This window comes from Neofelis nebulosa, chromosome 17 (genome assembly GCF_028018385.1).
Source record: "Neofelis nebulosa isolate mNeoNeb1 chromosome 17, mNeoNeb1.pri, whole genome shotgun sequence".
NCBI lineage: Eukaryota > Metazoa > Chordata > Mammalia > Carnivora > Felidae > Neofelis > Neofelis nebulosa.
Window position 1 is genome coordinate 23166010 of NC_080798.1, and position 22237 is coordinate 23188246.

The 22237-nt window shown below is 48.3% G+C and overlaps 1 protein-coding gene across 2 annotated transcripts; it reads right to left on the reverse strand.

Annotated features, from left to right (window-relative positions):
- Positions 1-273: 273 nt before the first annotated feature.
- On the reverse strand, positions 274-10998 carry CCNE1 (cyclin E1). Of its 2 annotated transcripts, XM_058707016.1 has the most exons (12): positions 10745-10998; positions 10214-10265; positions 10014-10101; positions 9719-9787; positions 5833-5978; positions 5578-5713; positions 2930-3076; positions 2053-2148; positions 1704-1838; positions 1485-1596; positions 1247-1404; positions 274-954 (listed from the first exon to the last, which is right to left on the reverse strand). In XM_058707016.1, exons 2-12 carry the CDS (start codon positions 10234-10236, stop codon positions 832-834), a joined length of 1233 nt encoding a protein of 410 aa, XP_058562999.1. In that variant the 5' UTR covers positions 10237-10265; positions 10745-10998; the 3' UTR covers positions 274-831. The 2 variants fall into 2 exon arrangements, with proteins under 2 accessions (XP_058562999.1, XP_058563000.1); XM_058707017.1 differs by lacking the exon at positions 10214-10265.
- Between the last annotated feature and the right edge of the window lie 11239 nt (positions 10999-22237).

Here is a 22237-nt window from a genome sequence, read left to right on the forward strand (position 1 = left end):
TGCAGACATGACTCCCCCACTACTGCCACAGCCCTCCAGTGAGCCGCCCCTGAGCAGGGCATTGTGGGAGAAATACCAAATGGAAGCCTCATTCCCACTTCAGGGGACCCGTGGGAGGCCTTCGAGGCTGCACCTAGAGCTCATGTCAAAAGTTTTCTTTTAAATATATTTGCTTGAAAGGTGTGAGCTTCAAGAAGTACGAAGTTAAAAAAGAGAACCTGGTATAGCCACATTCAAAGGTGACTTCTAACTTAAATGATCAGACATAGCTCATAAAACCAGCTGTCTCAAAGACAGTGTTATCTTTATTAAAAAACGGATAGACATAGCAGCACTTACAAAATAACAGTTCATAAAAGGCATTGTATATTGTCAACTGATAGTGTGAAAAGGGCAGGCCCCCAGCACAGCTGGTTGTGGGCTCCACATCACAATGCTCACAACCACCTGTTCCACTCAATACGACACAACCCAGAACACCCAAGGGGAGACCAACAGCAACGTGGCACTCCTCGACTTCAAGCCTTTGTTATCTGTGTGAATAGTCAATCAAGTCAAGTATCACCCTCCTTAGCAGCATCTGGAGCACTCATTGGTGTTCTGGAGGTGGCTGGTGTACTTGACCCACTTATTTAAAAAAACCTAAGCGTTCAATAAAAAACACTTCTCCCTGTCCAATGCCATCCACAGAAACACTTCGGTTGCGGAAGAGACGTGCTCTTCCATTTAAATGTCTGTAAAAGCTAATGCGGGCCTCTGCCGCGGTGCACAGAAGAGAACTTGGAGCAGGCACTTCTGCACAACTGTCTTTGGTGGAGAATGCTGGTGTGGTCACGCTGTCCCCTGCCCACTGCTCTGCTTCTTGCTGCTCTGTGGGGGAGTGAGGACCCCGGTGGGGAGAGGAGAAATCCTGTTTTGTTCAGACAATATGGCTTTCTTTGCTTGGGCTTTGTCCTGTTAAGAACAAAAGTGAGAAATGTTAAAATGGAAGAGTGTATCCTTTGGGCTTCGCGTTCTGTGTGCTCTTTTCTAAGGAAATGAGGGGAAAAAAATAGCAAAGAACAATCTAAAAGTCTCTGGTCTACATGCTATTCAGACACAGCATCTACTGACCACAATTTTCTTTTTTAAGGAACCAAAAGAATTGGACTCTTTCTGGGATATCTGGAGCCTGCCTGAAGAAAAGTGAAGAGGCTATTTAAGCAGTTTTAAGGAATTTATCTGGGAAACGAGGAAGGCTACTGACCAGCAAATCCAAGCTGTTTATATGGGTCTGGATGTTGTGCGCATCTTCAGCAGGAACTCCCCTGAAGTGCTTAAGTTTTGAACTTCCTGTCTCCCTTATGACCATGGCAAATGGAACCATCCACTTGACACACTTCTCTATATCACACCACTGATACCCTGCAACGAAAATAAATTTTAGGCTCGATTGGTTTGGAAGTTTACTACACCTTGTGAATGGACCGGAAAAGCCAACGTACCTGAAACCTTCTGCATCAATTCAGAGGAAGAGAAATGATACAAGGCAGAAGCAGCAAGTACACCATAGGGAAATTCTAAGCAGCCAACATCCAGGACACAAAGATCTAAAAGCTATGGAGAAGAAAAAGAACACTGAGGCAGATGGCCAACACACATCCCTTCTAGAGTTAATCTAATGACGGGGTAGGCAGCCCCACAGAGGTAACAGAGCCACTTACCTCTGCAATCTGTATGAAGATTTGCTGGGGATACTGTGGCAGGAGCACTTCATATAAATCATTTAGATATGCAACCTGCATATATACATTCAGCCAGGACACAATGGTCAGGGGACTTAAATGCCACTTAAGGGCCTAAGGGAAAACAGACAAAAGAGACCAATGGTTGAGAAAAGAAAAAGATATTTCTGCTCCCCTTGGGCCTCTAAAGGAGTTCAAAATGCAGCCATGTTCCACGCCACAATGTGTCCAGCTGGAGAACACCTAGGCGGATGCACTCACACGAATGTGGAAAAGCTATTATGTATGCATTTTTTAAAAAGGACTGAAAAATTAACTTGTAACCTACCTTCATAATGATTAATTCCATGCTAAGAATTTCCTCTCCTGAACAAGCCCCATCTGTAACATACGCAAACTGGTGCAGCTTTGGAGGATAGATTTCCTAAAAGGAAATATAAGGGAGAAACAACTAGCAAAAATCTCTAATAGTTTTAACTTATAATGTACATCCAAATATTGTTTTTAGTATTCTACCAGGAAAAGAGAGAGGGAGCACCATGGAATACATATAGGGGCTACTCTGCTGGTCAAAATGTGTTCACTGTGAAAGAAACAACTCCCCCCACCCCAATAAAGAAATGCATAAACACAACTTCTATTCAGTGGGGAGAGTTTTGAAATTTTCACCTTTTTAATACCTTTAGCAACATGTTTGCAAGTTAGGCCCATCCACCCTTCTAAGCATTCCAAAAATTTTTTTTTTTTTTTTTTTAAATTTATTTATTTTTGAGACAGAGAGAGACAGAGCATGAACGGGGGAGGGTCAGAGAGAGGGAGACACAGAATCCGAAACAGGCTCCAGGCTCCGAGTTGTCAGCACAGAGCCAGACGCGGGGCTTGAACTCACTGACCGCGAGATCATGACCTGAGCCGAAGTCGGCCGCCCAACCGACTGAGCCACCCAGGCACCCCAGCATTCCAAAATTTTTAATCCTCTTGGGTCAAAGTTCAATTTTTTGGCTTAAAGTAACTACATTAACTTAAACATTTTATAGACTCACTACTTCTCTCACTTCTTGGTTAATTTCTAGCCCTTTCTGCATGTATCTTTACTTTAGATGACCTCAAATTAGAAAAATGTAGACAAAAAGTTGGCCTCTTCCAGTAATCTCAGAGGATCTCAAGAAATGGCATATGCTACATAACATTTGAAAATGATTTACCTCAAGTTTGGCAGCAATAAATAAAGATGAAATCCCAATAAGCTGTAAAAGTGTTTTTACGATATTTTGTTGTGTTGCCATATACCGATCAAAGAAATCCTGTGCCAAGTAAAATGTCTCTCTGTGAAGTTTATAGACTTCACACACCTGAAAAAACAGTAAGTTTTAGAACAGTTACTTGAGGAAAAAAGACAAAAAAAAAAAAAAAAAAACAAAAACCACATACAAAACCCAAAAACCAAAAAACAACGAAAACATAAACATTTGTCATGAGTTTTGGTGAAGGACAATATAACGAAATCAGGAGAGACAGAACTTTGCTTTTCTGAAAGGATTGTTACCTTGCTTGTCCCCAAGCACGCACACAATGAAAAACTAGAACTCGCATACAAGGATTAAGTGTTCTATGATCTACATTAATAATAATAATAGTAAGAGCAAATGTTCACAGGCAGGGGAAGGAAGGTATGTTCATTGCCTGGTACAGCAGCATTTTCATGGAAAAAGTGTGAACAATTATCTCAAACTGTAATATCAGGACCATGCCTGCCCTGCCCACCTCATAGGATTGCTGAGAGACAGGGGAAAATGGTGTGCATGAGGGAGCTGAAGAAGACCAAGGAAATATTAGACCTTAACTCATCACCACCATCAAATGTCTGTTTATACATATAAAACTGCTATTCCTAAACAGGCCTTCCCATGTATAAGTGTAACTCATGGGGTTAAGCCACCAGAGAAACAACAGAACATTAATGGAAAATTCCATCAATCACCAAACAGTGTTTCTAAAGTCCAGGCTAGGGCATATTTAAGGTCAGTTTTCATAAAGTAACACAATTACAATCTGATCAGAAGTGAAACTAGAGCTTCTGTCCTCTCAGGAACAAACTCTCAAACTTGTGTCACCCGGCTCACAACTGGGCACACAGCATGAGCGCCACCTTTCCCACACGCGTGCTGACTTCCTGGCAGGGCTAGAGGCTGAGAAACAGCATCACTGCACACAAGCCTCAAGTATTGTCTCAGCGAGGACAAAACGGTTACCATTCTTTTCTATCTTTTCAATGGTATTACATGACTTTTTTTGACGGACTTTCAGAGAAAAACCTTCCTTAAAGTATTTGGCATCAACTGCATAATACAAATAGAACTTCCCAGTCACAACATCTAATGAGTTGAAGCGTGGGAGAATGCAGCACACTACACATCTAATGCTTCAAGGAATTATAAATTGACCCAAAGGGCCCACAAAGTCTATGTGCCACAGTGGGCCTGTGGATGGCACCTGCAAGGCCTCTAGTTTCAAGCAGGCCTGCCAAAGAACTCAGTACAGAAAATGTTAATATTTTCAGAGACCAATAAAGAAAAGCGAATTGATAATGGTAAAAACAGCTATCTTTTCTTGCCTATTATGTAAGCTGCACTTCATACACACTATTTCTAATCCATATAAACTCTGCAAGGAAAATACTGGTAGCAAATATTACAGATGAGAAAACCAAGATTCTAAGTTAAGTGACTTGCCTGATGAAGACACATAGATGGTGGCAGCAGGGGATTTGAATCTAGGATGAGTATAACTGGGGTACGAATACCCCTGGACACACACTTTCCAAACAGTACAGAGCAGTTTGTTTTTAGGGAATATTTAGGCATGCAACTTCCTTATGTCCTTTTCCACAAAATGGATCTGCCTGAGATGTCCTTCAACATCACAGAAGACGTTGAACATCCCATTTCTCATCACCCAAGGCTCACAGAGGTGTCCAGGAAGCACCCTGAGGCACTACTGAGTCACCCACACTTCCTCTCAGAAAGAGGTACACTGCCCATACAATATCGCTTTTTATGTTTAATTACCCATCAAAATATGTAATACTTGTTCTTTTTCTTAATTCATTTTTTTACTGTTTATTTTTGAGAGAGCAAGAGAGAGAAAGACAGACAGTGTGGGGGAGGGGCTGAGAAAGAGAGAGACAGAGGATCTGAAGAGGGCTCTGCGCTGACAGCAGAGAGCTTGATGTGGGTCTCAAACCCATGAACCGCGAGAGCATGACCTGAGCCCAAGTTGGGTGCTTAACTGACTGAGCCACCCAGACACCCCAATACTTGTTCTTTTGATCAATTGTTGCAGAGAAGTACGATAGTGTGGCCAATAAAAGAATTAAACGATATATTTTGTTAAGAGGATATTCTGTGGGGAAAGGGAAATGGATTCTAAAGAGTTAAAAAGGAACAATGTAAGCTCTCTGTTAAAGGTAAGCCTGTTCATATATTTTTAAAACTTATGATAGTGGCTATCAAATAGCTGTTATCTGCATTCCGCTGGATATATTTAAAAGTAATTTAATTAACAAAGACCAAATATCAATATTTACAGTTAAATGGAAAATAGAACTTCTGGAATTATTTGAGCTTTGAAGAAAAAAATTCGATGCCAACTTAAAAACAGATATCTAAGAGGTAAAGAGACTTCAGAAATTCTAAGGTAGAATGCAAGCAAAACGTTAAACTGCTGTAGTATATATACCACAGCCTCAGAGACACAGAATGTGTCGATGGGATGAAACGCACAGAGATCATAACAACACAGAAGATTCCAGAAGTGGTCAATGCTTCCAGTCAGCAGGAAGACTCAAGCTCACCTCCATTAACCAATCCAGAAGAATTGCTCGCATTTTAGGCTGCAGGAGAGGGTGCCGCTGCATAAAGTGCTTATCCCTTAAGTAGGTCTTCTCCTTGTTTAACATGATTTTCCAAACCTCGTCTCTATTTGCCCAGCTACAAAACACACAACCAAGTGAAAAACAACAGGTAGGTGTCAATATGCATCCATTCTAACTCGGTGAGCTTGAGCACAAGGAGGAAGAGACCTGGAAAGCACGTGGTGGTCAACTTACTTCAGTATAGGCAGTGGTGAGGCTCTGGAGGGCATGAAACTCTGAGGCCCACAGGTGGAACTAGGGTACGTTGGCTCATCCTCTTCTTTGTCAGGTGTAGGAATCAAGGAGCAGGGGTTTTCACACACTGAACTGCCATCCCAAGGCTATAGAAGAAAAACGTATTTTTAAATGTTTGACGCGAGCCAGCTATTTTTGCATTCACTGATTTGTAGAACAGCTAGCAAAACAGAAAATGCCTTAACACTGCAGAGCAATCTCCAGACCTAAATATATATTCTGGCTTAAAGTAAGATGAATATGGAACGGCGAAGGAAAAGCCACAGTGATAACCCCAGGCTTTCGTTTCATTCGTCATTGACTTAGGAGTCTGTACAGTAGATATCTAAGAAAACTCCAAAGTCAGTAGCATTTGGATCCTCCACACTGACACACTTGTAAGAAGTACCTGAGCAGTAAGATGGATGCAAGGGGGGTTAAGATAAAACACCAACACCTCTTACAATACAATATGAACCAAACCGAACCACAAATTCATTTGCAGGCCAGTAAGACACTGTGCATAATTTCTGAAGTGTCTCGTGGGATTATCTGGTCACAACTCAAAAATTTGCTTTAACAAGTACAACTAATTTACAAAAATTTCTTAAAAGTGAAAGAATTTCCAATAAAAGTATTTAGTTACATAAGCACCGCATATTCACCAGTTACGCCTGTGAAGATCAAAAATGTAAACTGATTACCATCTATATTTAAAGTCTCCCCATCTGAAAACAAAAACCCATCGAATGTGCATCTTTCGGTATTACATAATGGGGACCTTTTGTTTTCCTTAACTCAAAACAAAACAGAGTAGTATCTGCTAGTTAAAACCAAATCCAGGAATGGTCACAGGATATACTAAGAAGCCTGTGGGAGACAGAAGCCAGATACCCCTGAAGACCTTTGAATCCTGCCCCCAAAGTCTTGCAAAGAATAAGATTCAAATAACTGACAAGTGAATAAACCATCATTAAAAACCCAAACAATTTGCTTTTCTTGTAAAGGTTCCAGATCCTTAATATTATTCAATTTTCAATATTTGGAATATACTAAGGTCATTTTGCCATTTAGAAAATTTTCTCTTTAAAGCTACTCTGTTTATCATCCTACTCTGAAAAGAAACCTATGATTGACTCTTTTGAATTATAAAGAGTGATTTTGTTGACAATATGGCAGGTAACAATCCCACCAGCACGGAAGTCTTGGCATTTTTTTTTTAACACAGACAGCTCATGAAGGTTGACTAAAGAAAAGCGACAATGGGATGACTAGAAATAAGCATGGGGGGACTTGGGCTCCAGGTGCTGCCTGGAAAGTATGGTAGAGGGAGGCTATCACAGCACACCAGCCACTTTCAGAGGAAGCCAGAGCACTTTCCATGTACTAAGAGAGCAAAGCAGGATAAAGCTCTTCTCCACCCAGGGTGCAAAGAATTGGGCATGCAAATTAGCCATGACAACCCCTGCCAACAGCTGTTCCAGAAGGGCAGCCTCCTCTTCCAGCTCTAGTATCACGTGCTGGTAGCATTTCCTTGACTCAAAAAGGGTCACATTACAAGTGCCTCAAGTTGCTCTTCATTCAAGAATAAATTCTAGTTTTGAAGGCAGAAGCTGGGTGCCACCCTCTACAGCCAGATAGCCGAAATAGCGGAGAGCAGGCTTTGGGGGATAAAATGGTGGCAGTTTCTAACCTGCAGGTTCATAGACAGATTGTGTGAACCACAGCCGATAAATGGTTCTGAAAGTTGGCCCTTAACGTGAGCCTATACCGGGTTTCAAAGGAGGCGAGATCGGTCCGACTTTAGGAAGGAATGGGATAAGAGCAAGAGACCAATTTTCACTATTTGTAATCACTTCAGACTCCTTATGCCACTTTTAAATAAGAATAGAACTACTTATGTAAAACTAGGTTCTGCGAAGTCATTCATGGAAAGTCCAGCATTTCACTCACACAAAAGGTCAGGTCTTATGCAAAAAATTAAACAAAATGGATGTGTTAAATGGATTTTAGATAAAAGGGTATTCTTTTTGTTAAGAAAGGTCTAAGGTAAGAATCAAAGGTTCTCTGAGGTCTTGATGAAGCAGTTATAAGGAAGTTAGCGTAATGGCTACAAGTGACTCAAGGCTACTGTACTGTGTTGAACTGTAACTCCCGAGAAAAATTATGTGTCATTAATAGGCAAAAAGGTTGTGTTACCCCAAAACTCTAGCTTCATGAATCTACACAGAGAAATAACAAAAGACAACAAATGCCTCTGTAAACAGATGGAAGTTTTCAAGCTATCTGCTCTACAAAATGTGCAGAAACCTGTTGTCACTAATCTCTGAACAACCATGAAAATTCCTTCTAGTTAGTGGGAAACGATATGGCTGTTCATGTACCACAGTTACCAACTGTCCGCAGTTTAGGGATAGGACCACAGACAGCCCCACTTAGGCACCCTAGCACCTTGAGAACACAAACTATTCTAAAACTCTAAGAAGTCAATATGGATGCCTTTACTTCATTCTCAGTTGGAAATTTCAATTCAAACAGCTGGGAAAACAAGCAGCCTTGAGTTTCACAAAGTGGAGATCCATTTTATCATAACCCACAAAAATCAAATTGCTTAAGGTTTTTTGTTTTTAAGGAGAGAAAAAGAAAAGGAAAGAACTGGGATGCGCGGTCTCATTTCCTTCCCTAAAGTGAATGAAGTATTTCTTCTTCTAATAGAGAAGGAAATCATCAACCCCTTGTTCAATATTCGGTGGACCGCCCCAGAAATGCTAATTCCTAAGGTCTTATGTGCAGTCACAATTGTTACTTCAAACCCACTGCTTTAAAGCCCTTCACTCTTCCAGAGCCAGCTATGGCTGTTGCTTACTGCCCAACAAAGTGATGTGCAGCCCAGTGCTAACCTAGTTGGAACCACTGCCCTCAGCTCAAATAATACTCCTGCTCAGCTTTTATCCGTGACAGGGTCAGAAGGCCCAATCCACTAGTTTGGAGATAGGTTGCTTCCCCTGCTAGAACCATTAACTATGGTCTCCAGCCATTTCTGGAGGTAGAGAGATAACACAAGCTTTTTCTGGTAGGAGCTTCTGATATTGTAATGATATCATGAGCACGCAGGAAATTTGGCGGTAACTCCATGAAGGAGAGGCAAGAGAAGTGGACTAGTCAATTGAAAAAATGTGTTGAGACACATCTGTCATTACACAGAATGTTCCACTAACATTCTGGCTGAGGCCAGGTGGAGCCCCAGACAGCAGTGATCATTGTAGGTAACTGCTAGATGGGCTGAGAACTTCCAGAAGGGGGGAAAAGTTAGAAACCTGACCTAAAGGGGGTGGGAGGGGGAATGAGGTCCTTAAGCACCATGATGGAAAAACAGTAGCATGGATGGGGAGAATTCATGGTTGCTTATGAACACACACAAACACCCATCATCATACCCAAAGAGCTCTGTGTCAGGAGCCCTCCCCCCAGTTCACCAGCTCAGAGACAAGGCTCTAGGATGAACTCCGCCCCTGATTGCACAGGACTCTGGGTTACTTTCTTCCTCTGAGTCTGAGTTTCCTCAAGGGCAAAAGGAGAGGACTGAGTTATTTGATGTCCATTCTGGTTCTTCCAGACATCAGCGCATATTTGTAATCTCAAAGGTGCTGGTCAGGAACACAAGACCTCGCTGGAATCCCAAAGCTGGCAGAGGTCAGTGCCACTGACAGGCAGAGCTCAGCCATATGTACTGCAGCCAAAGGTAGAGAAAAACCCTTCAGCAGGAGGGTTTTGGAGACTGAGACTCAATTTAACCCACAAAGAGCAGGAGGCCCTCCACCTAGGCCCAATTAGCAACTGTACCTACCTGACTACTGCACTGGCTTCTCACAGTCCTGTCAATTTTTGCAATTTCTTCATCTGGATCCTGCAAAAACTAACATAAAACAACCCCCACCCCACAAGGAAACACACCAAACAACCCAAAGACAAAAACAGAAAAGAGAGAAAAAGTTGGTTAGGTTATAGGCACCATTTCTGCCAAATGCACCCCATTAACCCCCTAACAATAAACATGTGGTGGACGGAGCCCAGTCTGGTACCCAGGTAAGATTGTGGGGAGGGGGGGGGTCTCCTCCCCCACCTGTCTCCTTTGTACTCACAACAGCCACATTTGCCTTTCTTTTCCTGGAGCGAACAGAGACATCGGTGCCACTTTCCTCTTTCATGGTGTCCCGTTCCTTTGCATCCCTGCAAAGCCAGGGTGGCACAGAGGTCAGGGTGAATTCTCCCCAAACCTAGGTCCACCCCTCCCCCACCGCTGAACACCCTTCCCGTCCCCCCCAGCGACCGGGCCACTCACCTTTCCCTTCTCTCCCTCGGCATGGCTTGGGGCGTGGGATCAGATCTCAGGCCTTGGGGGCACAAACCGGGCAGTGGGGTGAGGAGGACCAGAGGTGGGGGGCCAGGGCCCGCCGGCCCGCCCCGGACACCCCTCCCCCTCCCGCGCGGGCGGCGGCGGCGGCGGCGGCGGGAGCCTCCCGGGCCGGTCAGGAAAATGGCCGATGGGCCCGGGGTGGCCTGTCACCCGCGGCGCCGCCACCAACCCGCGATGCCGGGTCCGAACCGGGGGTTGGGGGGGGGCCCGGACGCCCCCCGGAAATCCCCTCCTGCCCATCGCCTTCCTTGGGGCTCAAGCTGCCTCAGTCTCCCCCTCAACACCTTTCCATGGTCCGTCTCTGAGCCACCCTACAGGGGCACCCCACGCTGACGACTCGGGGACCTGGCGACCCGGCCTCGCCCCACCCCCACCCCGGCCCGGCCCGGCCCGACCCGGGCGCTCTGGGAGTCCTCGCCGCCGCACCGTTCCGCAGCCCCACGGCAGGGCCCTTACCCAAAGCCGTCTCCGCGGCAGGCAGGCGGCACGAGCTGAGGCCCGACGCAGGAGGCAGAGGCGAGCGGGAAGCCGGGAGGCGGGAGGCGGCGGCGGGCCGAGCGCGCGGCGGTGGCGGGATCCGCGCCTGCCCCCTACACCGCGCTGGCGGCCGAGCCGGCTGCTCCTGCGCCCGGCTAAGAGCGGGACATTTAAAAATCCCTGCGCGCGGAACCGGCCCCCGGCCCGCCCTCGCGCCCTCCCGCCACCCTCCGCCCCGCCCCGGCCGCTCAGAGCCCCTCAGCGGCTGCCCGAGGGCCCGGGCCCGCCCAGCAGCCGCCCTCAGGACCGCCCCGCCGCGGCGCAAGCCAGCCGAGGCGCTCCGAACCGACGGGGGGGCGGGGCCTGAGCGGGGGCGGGGCTAAGTGACAGGGCCTGCGCGCCGCAGGGGCGGGGCCGGGGCCGTGGCGGGGCCTGCGCGGCGCAAGCTGCGGCGCCGCGCGGGGCGGGACGCGGGAGGCCGGCTGGCGCGCGCGGTAGAGGGCGGGGTCGCGTTCGGGCGGGCGGGCCGCGGGGGAGGTCTGGCGCGCGCGCGCGCGCGGCGGAGGGGCGGGCCGCGGGGCTCCGGGGGCGGAGCCGAGCGGCGCTGGAGCGGCAAAAGGCCGCGTGGCCGGCGCTGGGGGAATGTAAACACGGCAGGCGGCGAGGGTTCTGGCTGGGGCAGGGGTCTGGCAGGGGCGAGCGGGAGGACCCGCCGTCGGTCGGCCTGCCGCGCGCGCGTACTGTCCCTCCTAGTACGTCCTTCCCGCCCCCGAGACGCAGGGTTCCGGCCCCTGAGTCGGGGCGGGGATGTGCCCAAGGTCACAGCGCCTGGTCGTTGGCCTACAACGTGTGCCTCCGGCAGTCGCCGCAATCTGGGCGCCGGTGGAACAGTTGTTCCTGGAGGTACGTCCACGCATCCATCCAAGCCATTCATTCAACTAACAGCCCAGCACCTTCCCTGTATTTCCCTCCCCACAAACTCTTCACGACGTTGGAATTTCAGGCAGCCCCTCTAGCTGAAAGCCGTTCCCAGAGGCTCGCATCGGACCGGGATGAAATCCGCACTCCCTGCCCTGGCGAACAGGGCTCCACCTGACCTGGCCTTTGCATCCTGTCAGACTTCCCTGCAACCCCCTCCCCTCACATCTCACCGCCCTTGTCCTTTCTCACCTCGGGGGCCTTGGGGCTTGTGCCCTGCGAGGGCACCTCCGGCTGTTCTTCCTTCCCAAGAAATTCAAGGTCTTCAGTGACCACTTAACCTGGTGCACCCCTCTCCCCAGGACTTCCTCTCCATCTTTTTGCCCGGCTGTGGCTGTGTTTCCTTGACAGAACTTGCGGCCAGAAGACTCTTGCTCCTCCGTTTCCTTGTTTGGTGTCCCTCTCCCTATCTTGTCTGTCTTCTTCACTGCTGTTATCCCCCAGCTCTCCGCATAGTGCCTGGGGGGAGGGAGACACTTAAATCCTATTTATGAATGAATTCTTGAAAAACATACACCGACCAAGCCCTATTGGAGCTTAACAGGCCAGTGATACAGGTACTGAACGATGGTCGCTAGAAACTACCTTCTATACTAAATTTGTAGAAAGCAGCATGTTAGCAGAGGGCTCCCAAACACTCCCAAGACCCTTCCTGATTTATAGTCTCAGCCTTGTTCCCTGCCCCACTAACATAACAGTCTTTCTGAAGTGACAGCCTAGGTCTTATTGAAGAGTACGCCTTGTGTCATCCCCATAGGTCCCTGCTAGCAGACCTTCCAGGGGCTCTGAGGTCAACACAGCTGAGATAACTCACTCAGCTTGTCTTAGGTAGGCATGGAACCCAAGGTCCTGAATTCCCAGCCCTGTGTCCTTTAGGAATAACAATAAGAAGTATCAAAAACAGCATTTCCAAAATGGCAGCTTTGGGCTAAATCCTTCAGAGTGTTATCTCAGTTCAATTTAGCAATAATCCTATCATGTTGATACTATGATAGTCCTATTTCAGGGATGGAAACTATCTACTTTTCAGGGTCATTATTTAGGGATGAAGTGAGATAATGCCGCCTTAGTACAGTGTTTGACACATAGTAAATGCTCAATAAATTTTATATAATAAATATAAATATATAAATATGTGTGTGTGTATATATATATATATATATATATATATATATATAACACAATGATAGACAAGACAGTTTTCCTTGGTGGTTGTAGCAGCTTACACTCCACCAGCAAAAAATGAGACTTCCAGATGTTCTGTGTACTAGCTGACACGTTCACCAACAGTACAATGGATAAATAAATTTGATATATTCATTCAATGGAATACCGCACAACAACAAAAAGGACAAATCACTAAAACATGCAGCAACATGAATAAATCTCAGACATAATGGTGAGCCCAAGAAGCCAGACACAAAAAAGTATTAGTATGTGATTCCATTTAATTGAAGTTTAAGAAAAGACAGAACTATAGGGACGGTGGTCAGAACAGCAGTTACATTTGGGGTGGTATTAGTAACTGGGAGGGGACCAGGGGAAACTTCTGGGTTCCACACATGTTTTATATCTTGAGCTGAATACATGGTTGTGTACATAAAAATTCCTTGAGATGTGTACTTATAACTTACACACTTTATGGAGTGTGTATTTCAACAAAAAAATTGTTTTTCAAAAAAATAATTTGAAACAAAATAAAGTAAGACTTTCATAATTCCTGCCCAGTTGGGAACTTCTAGATGGAAGGGAGGCAGTTATGTAGATTGGTAGCCATAGTACAGAGTGATAAGGGCTGGGATGGGAAACTTCTGGGGGCTATAGCTTCACATGGAGTGGTGACAGGAGAGGGCATCCAGCCTACTCTTGCCAAGAAGGCTGCATGGAGGAAGCATCATCTAGGCCAGAATGAGATGATGTTTGGCAGAGGCAACAGAAAAGATAAATCTGTGGAAACAGACTGCACCAAATTACTGAGGGCCACTTGCCAGGGGTAGCTCACCTTTGGCTGTTTGGTTTCACTTCATCATATGCCTGCCTGCCCTGGGGTTAGAGTGGCCAAGCATTGGCTCAGCCTTGAGGGAGATATGGATTGAACTAGAAAACCAGCTGCTGGGTAGGGAGGGTATCACCTTCCCTCCACAATAAGACTTTGGGAAAGTTCCTTAACCTCTTGGTACCTCAATTTCCTCATCTGTAAAGTGGGGTGATTCTAATTATCCTAACCTCCATGGTTTCTGTGAGGAGTAAATGTACTAATACCTATGATGCATTTGCAATAGTATCTAGGACATAGTGTTCAACATGTATTATTATTTGTAAAGAAATCTGTGGCATTTGCATAGCTTCATACATGGTAAAAACAGCAGCCAGGATAGAAGGATTAAGAAGTAAGTCAATGGGGGTTGCCAGGGGGGAAAATCCTTCCCAGATAGGATTCCTTAACCTAGGGCTCCCAGATAGCCTTCAGTGGCCCAGGAAACTGCCTGCTGGCAGTGTTGGCCCATTGCGTGCACTTGGGCAGGGGGTACTTAACTTTTACCAGTTCCTTAAAGGCACCTATAGAAAGTTAAGGAGTTGATCAGGAAGAGGGTTGATCAGGAAAGGTGTGGGCTGTGACTGGAAGTGGAGCTGGCCCTGGCCTTGCTATCAGGCAAAACTGGGCACATAGGGCTGCTTGGCTGAGTTGAAGGAGGTGGGGGAGGGACATCTCGTGAGGCTCCACACAGGAATCCCAGAAGAGGGATCAAACTGGCTGCACCAGCGTGAGCTGTGAGGTGGGGGCCAGGCAGGAGGAGCAGGACCCAGTGCCAGGGAACCCAGTGTGGGAAGGCCCTGGGGGCTTGGCTCCTGTCCTCTCTCAGCAGTGGAAATCTGTCTGCACAGGCTTGCCGGGTCAGCCCAAGTCCAGGGCCCCAGTGCGTGCTCCCCAGGTTGTGGTTCACATCAAGCTCACACTGCTATGGACTCCAAGGCGGGAGACTGGCAAACCAATGGGGTGGTCCCAGCCCTGGCCTAACCCTCTCCTACACTGGGGAGCAAGTGCAGTCACACTTCCTCAGGCAGAAGGCTGTGTCCCGTTTAAAAATTCCAGTGAAAATTAAAACTGACCTTTAAACTTAGTATCTGATAGAGCAACGGTGGCAGCTGACATTTATGGATTCTGTGCTAAGCTCAGGGTTTCCAAGGACAGAGACTAATTTGAAGACACTTCAAGGGGTAGGAGTGTGTGATCAGGTTGGGGGTGGCGGGGGGGGGGGGGGCGGAATGCATCAGTTATGCAGCAATAAACCCCCCTTCAGCATGGGCTGAGACACAAGAGTTCTTTGTTCTGTATCTGACCACCATATTCCCAGCTTTCACTTAAATCTCCTCATTTTGGGTTTCTGAAGACAGACACAGCTGCAAGACATAGAGCAGGACCTTGGAGAGATAAGGCACTGGCGTCTCCCTTCTGGAATATTTTCCTTCAAGCGCTATACTCTGCACTTTGATGGGGGAGGGAGGCTTGGCCAATCAGAGAACCACATTCCTGCCCATGCGGTTGGTTACAGGGGTGGGCACATGACCTGAGCTGGGCCAATGAAAATCCCCTGGAGTTGCTAAGCGGACCTAAAGTGGGTCTGGAAGCAGGAGGCCATCTTGCCACTCAGGGTGACCTTCCTTAGAGGGAAGTCCTGGGGTAGAGGGGAGCAAAGCCCGAGGTAAAGGGAGGTAGTCTTCTGATTCATCAAGCTTCTGGGTCTAGTCAAGCCCCAGACCAGGTTACTAGGAACTTTCCAGATGCTGGAGCCAATGATTTCATGTGTTTATTGAGCCAGTTGAGGTTGGGTTTCGCGTAACTGGCAACCATGAGAGTCGTGGGTGTCTTGAGTGAGTGAAAGGGCGGTGGACTGTCAAGTTTCATCCATTTGTGCCCCCCAGAGAGCCTCTCAGTGGTCCCCTAGACCCACCGGTCCTTCTCTGTAAGGCCTGTACATCCACCCTGGCATGGCCCTGGGCGTGCCAGGCCTGGCTTTTAGTCTCAGTTCCCCAGGAATCCTGACTTCCCTGGCAACACCCTCAATCACTTGCTTACATCAGTCACATAGGAATCCACTTCTTAATCAGCCTGGCAGCCTCGGGAACCCCTGCATGCCTGACCCCCATCAAGTGCTAGTGGGCCTAGTGCACTGCCTTGACCCTGCCCTTGCAAGAACACCTCGCACGCCCTGGGGGCAAGTAGACGTTAACTGAACAGGACTCACTCCAAACATGACTGAACAGAGGTCACACATAATGCGATGGCCCATAGGATATTAGCAAAAAATGGGATTCTGGTACACATGAGGGTTTCTTTTTTTTTTTTTTTTTTTTTTTTTTTTTTTAATTTTTTTTTCAATGTTTTTTATTTATTTTTGGGACAGAGAGACACAGAGCATGAACGGGGGAGGGGCAGAGAGAGAGGGAGACACAGAATTGGAAACAGGCTCCAGGCTCCGAGCTGTCAGCACAGAGCCCGACGCGGGGCTCGAACTCACAGACGCGAGATCGTGACCTGGCTGAAGTCGGCCGCCCAACCGACTGCGCCACCCAGGCGCCCCCACATGAGGGTTTCTGATGCTTTGAGCAACAGGATAAGTTTGGCAAAGTCGGGGTACAGCATGCAGCTGACTTCTGGGTGGGGACAGCTTCTCCCTCTGTCTTTACTCCTTGAGGTATCAACCTGGCCACTGTAGTTGTCTTACCTTGAGGCCCCACCCAGGAATTCAGAGCTGATTAGTGGGGTATTGGATGGAGGAGGGTCAGAATTAAATAAACAAGAAGGAGAGAAGGAAGAAGGCACTAAGGAGGGGGTACACTGGGAGTAACCCGGGCCTGAGCATTCCCCAGAGCCAGCATAGGGTCTGGACAGCAAGTTTTGCAGAATAAATAAGCGGGTGACAGATAGGGGCAAAGGTGAGAGGCACAGAAAGTGTTTCCCAGATGGTGGCAGGAAGCTGAGGAGGCTGGGTACATGGAGTGGGGGCACATTCTTCTGCGGAGGCCCAGGTGCAGCTGGTATGGAGGTCACAGAGGGTCCCACCACAAGGAATCTCGAGGCTCAAGGCTGGGCCTTACCCACCTCCCACCCTCTCTTCTACTGTATCTGAGAGCCTCTCTACCTTCAACTTTTCACTGCAGGTTATATTTCCTTACATCTGTTTGTTTGAAAAGAAAAACCTACTGGCCCTAAGTGGAAAACCAACATCACCAGCCACAAAACGAAGGGAAGCATGGAAGTGTTTACAACTACAGGCAAGGGGCAGGCCATGGCCCTGAGGCCTGATTTCTTTCTGTTTAAAACAGGAGATGAGGGGCACCTGGGTGGCTCTGATGGTTCAGTGGTTAAGCTTAAACATCACGCTCTTGGTTTCAGCTCAGGTATCACTGTTTGTGAGTTCGAGCCCCATGTCAGGCTCTGTGCTGACAGAGCCTGCTTGGGATTCTCTCTCTTCCCTTTCTCTCTGCCCCTCCCAAGCTAGCATGCTCTGTCTCTTTCTCTCTCTCCCTCTCTCTCTCTCTCTCTCTCAAAATAAATAAACTTCAAACAAACAAACAAACAGGAGATGATGGTATCATTCCACTTATGAGGTACTAGGGCAGACAGAAAGTAGAAGGGTGATTGCCAGGGCTGGGGAGAGGAGAATGGGGAGTTTTTAATGGGCACAGAGTTTCATTTTTGCAAGATGAAAAAGTCCTGAGGATGGATAGTGGTAAAGGTTATATAACAACATGAATGTGCATAATGCCACTGAATTGTACTCTTAAAAAGTGTTGAAATGCTAAGTTTTATGTTATGTGTATTTTACCACCATTTTTTAGAAAACAATATAACTGTTAGGGAGATGTCGGCCCTCTCAGCTTCAAAATGAGACTTTCTCCTTGATTAAGCAGAACACGTGAAAGAGAATTGAGAAGGGAATGACTCACTCCCTGTATGATGTGGATCTGCTATCATTTAAAATTAATATGTTGAACTGTGGTCAGAGTAAGAGAGGGGACAAATAATGAATGGGCAGAGGTGTAGGCAGGCTGGAGGAGGGACAGCCCCTCTGCCATGCGAGCATTTGGCCCACGTCCTGTGGGAACAGGCCCTGGAGCGGATGTGGCAGGTGCCCTGGCCACACTGACATGACAGGCATAGGTCCCAGCTGCCGGGTTCCATCTCAGGGTGAGCTTGGGGAAGGCACTTCACCTGGCGGCGCCTCAGCTTTTTCCTCGGGTCCAGAGGGTGATGAGGAGTGTGTGCGTGAGGCTGAACTGAGGTTTGGCACAGCAGAGTACCGGGGTGGGCTCCATGCACACGGTCTAGGGGCCATGGATGGCTGTCTTTTCAGGGTCTGTTTCCTGACTCTTGTAAGGAGTCCCTTAGTTTCACTCCAATCACTGGCAGGGGGATCAGTGAACTCGGTATCCAGCGGGACATTTGACCAACTTTCCTGCTTTCACATCCTTCAAAAGATGCCAGACAAGAGGAATTGGTGATTGTACCATTTTACTGGGCCCATGAGTGTTTGCATACAGTTGGTGCTCATTAAGTGTCTGTGAAATGGTTACAGGGATGAATTCTGTTGTAAGAGTATGAAGGTTGAAGCAAGCATCTTGTCCTCAGGATGCCCACACCCTATGGAAAAGAGCAGCCCGTCCTTCATCACAAAACAGCAGGAGAGATGCAGGGGAAGGAGGCACCTGGCAGCAGACGTCCTCATCCAGCTCGGGGTGAGGAGAGGGGCAGGAAGCGGAGAGTCACTGACTTTGCCAAAGTCACCGGGGCCCCCCACCTCACCAACTCCAAAGGGCACCTTTCAGGGTTCATTTCACGGCGCTTTCGGGAGTCTTGGGCTTGATGGCCCACTCCCTGTTGGAGAACACCACTTCCGGTCTCCTGGTTTCCCTCCTCCTTCCCTGGCGTTCCTCCTCAGTGCCCTTGCTCTTGTCCCCCTCCCTATTTAAGTGATGGAGCTCTTTTCCAAATGCTCCCTCCCTTCGTGGTCTTTTCTTTCCACCTTCTGTCCTCTTGCCATCTCCACTTGCCCATCTCTTCTGAGCCTGTCAGTGTAAGACGCCCAGAAGTGGGCTCTGGGTTTCCCCACCCTGTCCCACCTGCTTCTCCACCTGGTGCCCCCATTCCCTCAGTTGCTCAAGCCCCAGACCTGGTATTCATTGTGATTTCTCTCTCTCTCTCTCTCATCCTCCGCACTGCATGCATCAGCAAGCCCCAGGGGCTCTCTGCCTCCAAATGTTTCCACTCTGTCTCTTGTCCCCTTCTCTGTCCCGTCCTGCAGGGAGCCACCGTCTGCTGCCGGGACAGCCGTACCACGTCCTGAACTGCTTTCTCACCGTCGCTGCCTCTTCCCCACCAGAACGCCTTTGTGACCAAACAGCCAGAGACGTCGTCTCTTTTTCCTAAAAGAAAATGACTTCCCTGAATCCAATCAAACCTGCCCCTTCTGGAATCCATTTGAAAGCTTGGCGCTGATTGCAAAATAAGTCAGGTTGCGTAAGTGCCAGCCCCTGTCCGACCTGGCTTCTGCTGCAGCCCTCTGGTCCTGGGGTCCTGGACCCATACCCTCCTCTCCCTCTGCTCCAGCCTTTCTCTGACACGCCAAGGGCTTGGCTTTGTTGTGTTTGTACCCGTTCTTCACCGCCCCCCACCCTTTTATCGGTGGCGGGCTCTCGCTTCGCCAGCCCCTCCTGGAGGAGGCCTTGCCAGCCACACTGTCTACATCAGGTTCTCTCTGTCTCGGGTCTCGCCTTTTGCCGGTTTTCTCTCAGCACCCCATTTTGCTTTTGGTTTTTAATTATAAAAATTTCAAACATACACACAAGTCGAGAGAGGATAGTACAATGAGCCCTCATATACTGATCCTGCAGATTTAATGACTAAGATTTTCTAATATTTGCTTCATCGAGCCTGCGGCTTTTTGTTTTCTTCACTGAAATATTTTAAGGCAAATTCCAAACATTTCACTTTTTACACTTGTCTAAAATGTATGGCCATTTTCTCACATAACCACAATGCCAGTAAGACATATAAGAAAGTGAACAATTCTTGGTACCATTTTTTAAAAAGTTTATTTTGAGAGAGAGAGAGGGGTTGGGGGGAAAGTTGGGGAGTGGACGTGCACAGACATGCACAAGCCAGGGAGGGCAGAGAGAGAAAGGGAGAGAAGCCCAAGCAGGCTCTGTGCTGTCAGCTCAGAGTCTGACATGGGGCTCGATGACCTGAGCCCAAATCAAGAGTTGGATGCTTAACTGAGAGCCACCCAGGCGCCCCCATGTACCATTTAATATTCTACATTCAAATTTTCCAGTTATCTCAAATGTGTCTTTTAACCATTGGTGTGAATGACGATCCAAACAGGATGCACACACAGCATCTGGTTACCGTGTCCTTTGCTTTTCACTCGGGTAGCCTCTTCTTTTCCACGTTTGCTGCGGAAGCCAAGTCAGTCTCCCGCAGAACCACTTCCCTTCCTGGACTTGTCCCTTTTGCTTCTCCTAGAGTCATTGCCTCGTTCCTCTCTCCCCTGTACTCCCTGTACATGGAAGCCAGTTCTCCGAGCCCGTTAGATTCATGTCCCTGGGTGGTGCTGTGTGCAATGCTGGGTGCTTCCTAGGCCGTCCCCTCCAGAGGCCCAAGGTGCCTGCCATCCACTCCTGTGATGCCAGATTGATCAATGGAGGCAGGTGGTGACAGCCTCTTCCTTCCGTAGTGCCATTCCCCATCCACCCTCACCTGTTTCATCCAGTAATAATTGTTTCCCGAATCAGCTCTTTGATTAGGGTTTGCAAAATGGTAGTTTTCTATTTCCTTCATTTCTTCCAAATTAGAGGCATACATACCCAGAGGGATGGAATGTGGGGGCAGTCCATCCCGCTGCAGGCAGTAGGGAGGGTGCGTTGTCTGCAGAGAACTGGACTGAAAGTCCTCTGCCTGTGTCGCTCTCACAGCCTTGCCATTCTAGACCACGTCCGTGAAGAATACTGGCGCTCCTGCCTCACCCCTGCCGCCAGGCACCGCCGTTCAGAGTCGACACACGGAGTCTTCCGTAAAGAAATTTTCCGTATCAGTTAGGGCTATGGGGTTGCCCAGAAATGCAGCTCATGTGGTGGCATAAATGCCTAATTCTTTCTTTTTAATGAAGCCCCATATTTTTATTCTTCATCGCGCTTGAGACATTTTGTAATTGCACGTTCACTTACTTGTTTGGGGCCCTTCCTCCTTCAGAAGGCAGCTGGCTGAAGGCACACGGGAGGCACCCGGTCCTCAGACATCCGAGTGGAGGCTTTGTGGATGGAGGCCAGGAGGGGCGAGCAGGCAGTGTCAGGAGGCAGGGGGGAGAGCAAGGAGAGGGTTCAGAGGCTAGAGATAGAGTGGCACATCCTGGAAGTGACAGCTGTCAGGGGTGTCTGGGACTGAGCATGAGGTGGGAAGAGGGAAGCACCGAGGCTGAGGAAGACTCAGGGGCAGGAGCCCAGAGGAGCACTGTCTGTGCCATCTTCCCGAGGGGCTGGACTCTATCCTAGGAGCCGTGGGGCCGTAAGGTCTCTGCGCCCACCCCTGCCCTGCCCATGACCTCCTGGATAGAGCCCACTCCTCCACGGGAGGCGCACGTAATACGGGAGACTTGGCCACAGTCTAAGGCAGCACCCGCCTCCTCCCTCCCTCTCTAATTGCTCTGTTTTCCTTCCACTTCACAAGTGGGTTGGCTAGTAACACCGAAGTCTGTTTTATATACATATAGATAGTTAGCAAACACAAAATGTGTGGTGAGCTATGTTCCATCTTTATGTTATTAACACACAAAAGCAAGAAAGCTCCAAGTTAGAGCATCTGCAATTCAGCCCAGTGTGCAGCAAGCCATATGGCGGAAACATGGAACGGAAGGCAACAGAAGCGCCTCATCCCTGCCTTCGTCTGAAGAGCACCTCCCCCCACCCCCCAGCCCCCAGCAAGCCAAGGCCACCGGCTTGGCTTTTCCCCGCCCTGCCTGTCCCAGCCGAGGCCAGCCAGCTTCCATCCATTCATTCGTTCATTCCTCAAATATTCATTGAATTCCTGTACTGTGCCAAGAACTGTTCCCTTACGAGGGATAGGGGAACCAAGATGGGCAGAAATCTGTCCTCGGGGCAGGAGAGCCGGTCAGGACATAAGTACATAAACCACACGAAAAAGATAAGATGGTTGCCACCAGTTACGAGAGCTCCTGAGGAGGTAACTGGGTGATGTAATAGTACACGGAGCAGAGGCACATCCCTGAGGATAAGGTGGCTTCAGGAAGGCGCTTCTCAGTAGACATGAGAGCTCAGCTCTGAAGCATGAGAAAATCCAGCAAGAATTGCTGTGGGGAATGTATCCCAGACAGAGGGGACAACATGTGCAAAGGCCCTGAGGTGGGGACAAATGTAGTGATTTAGTGGAATTGCAAGCAGGCTGGAGTGCAGTAGGGCTGGTATACAGTGAGTACA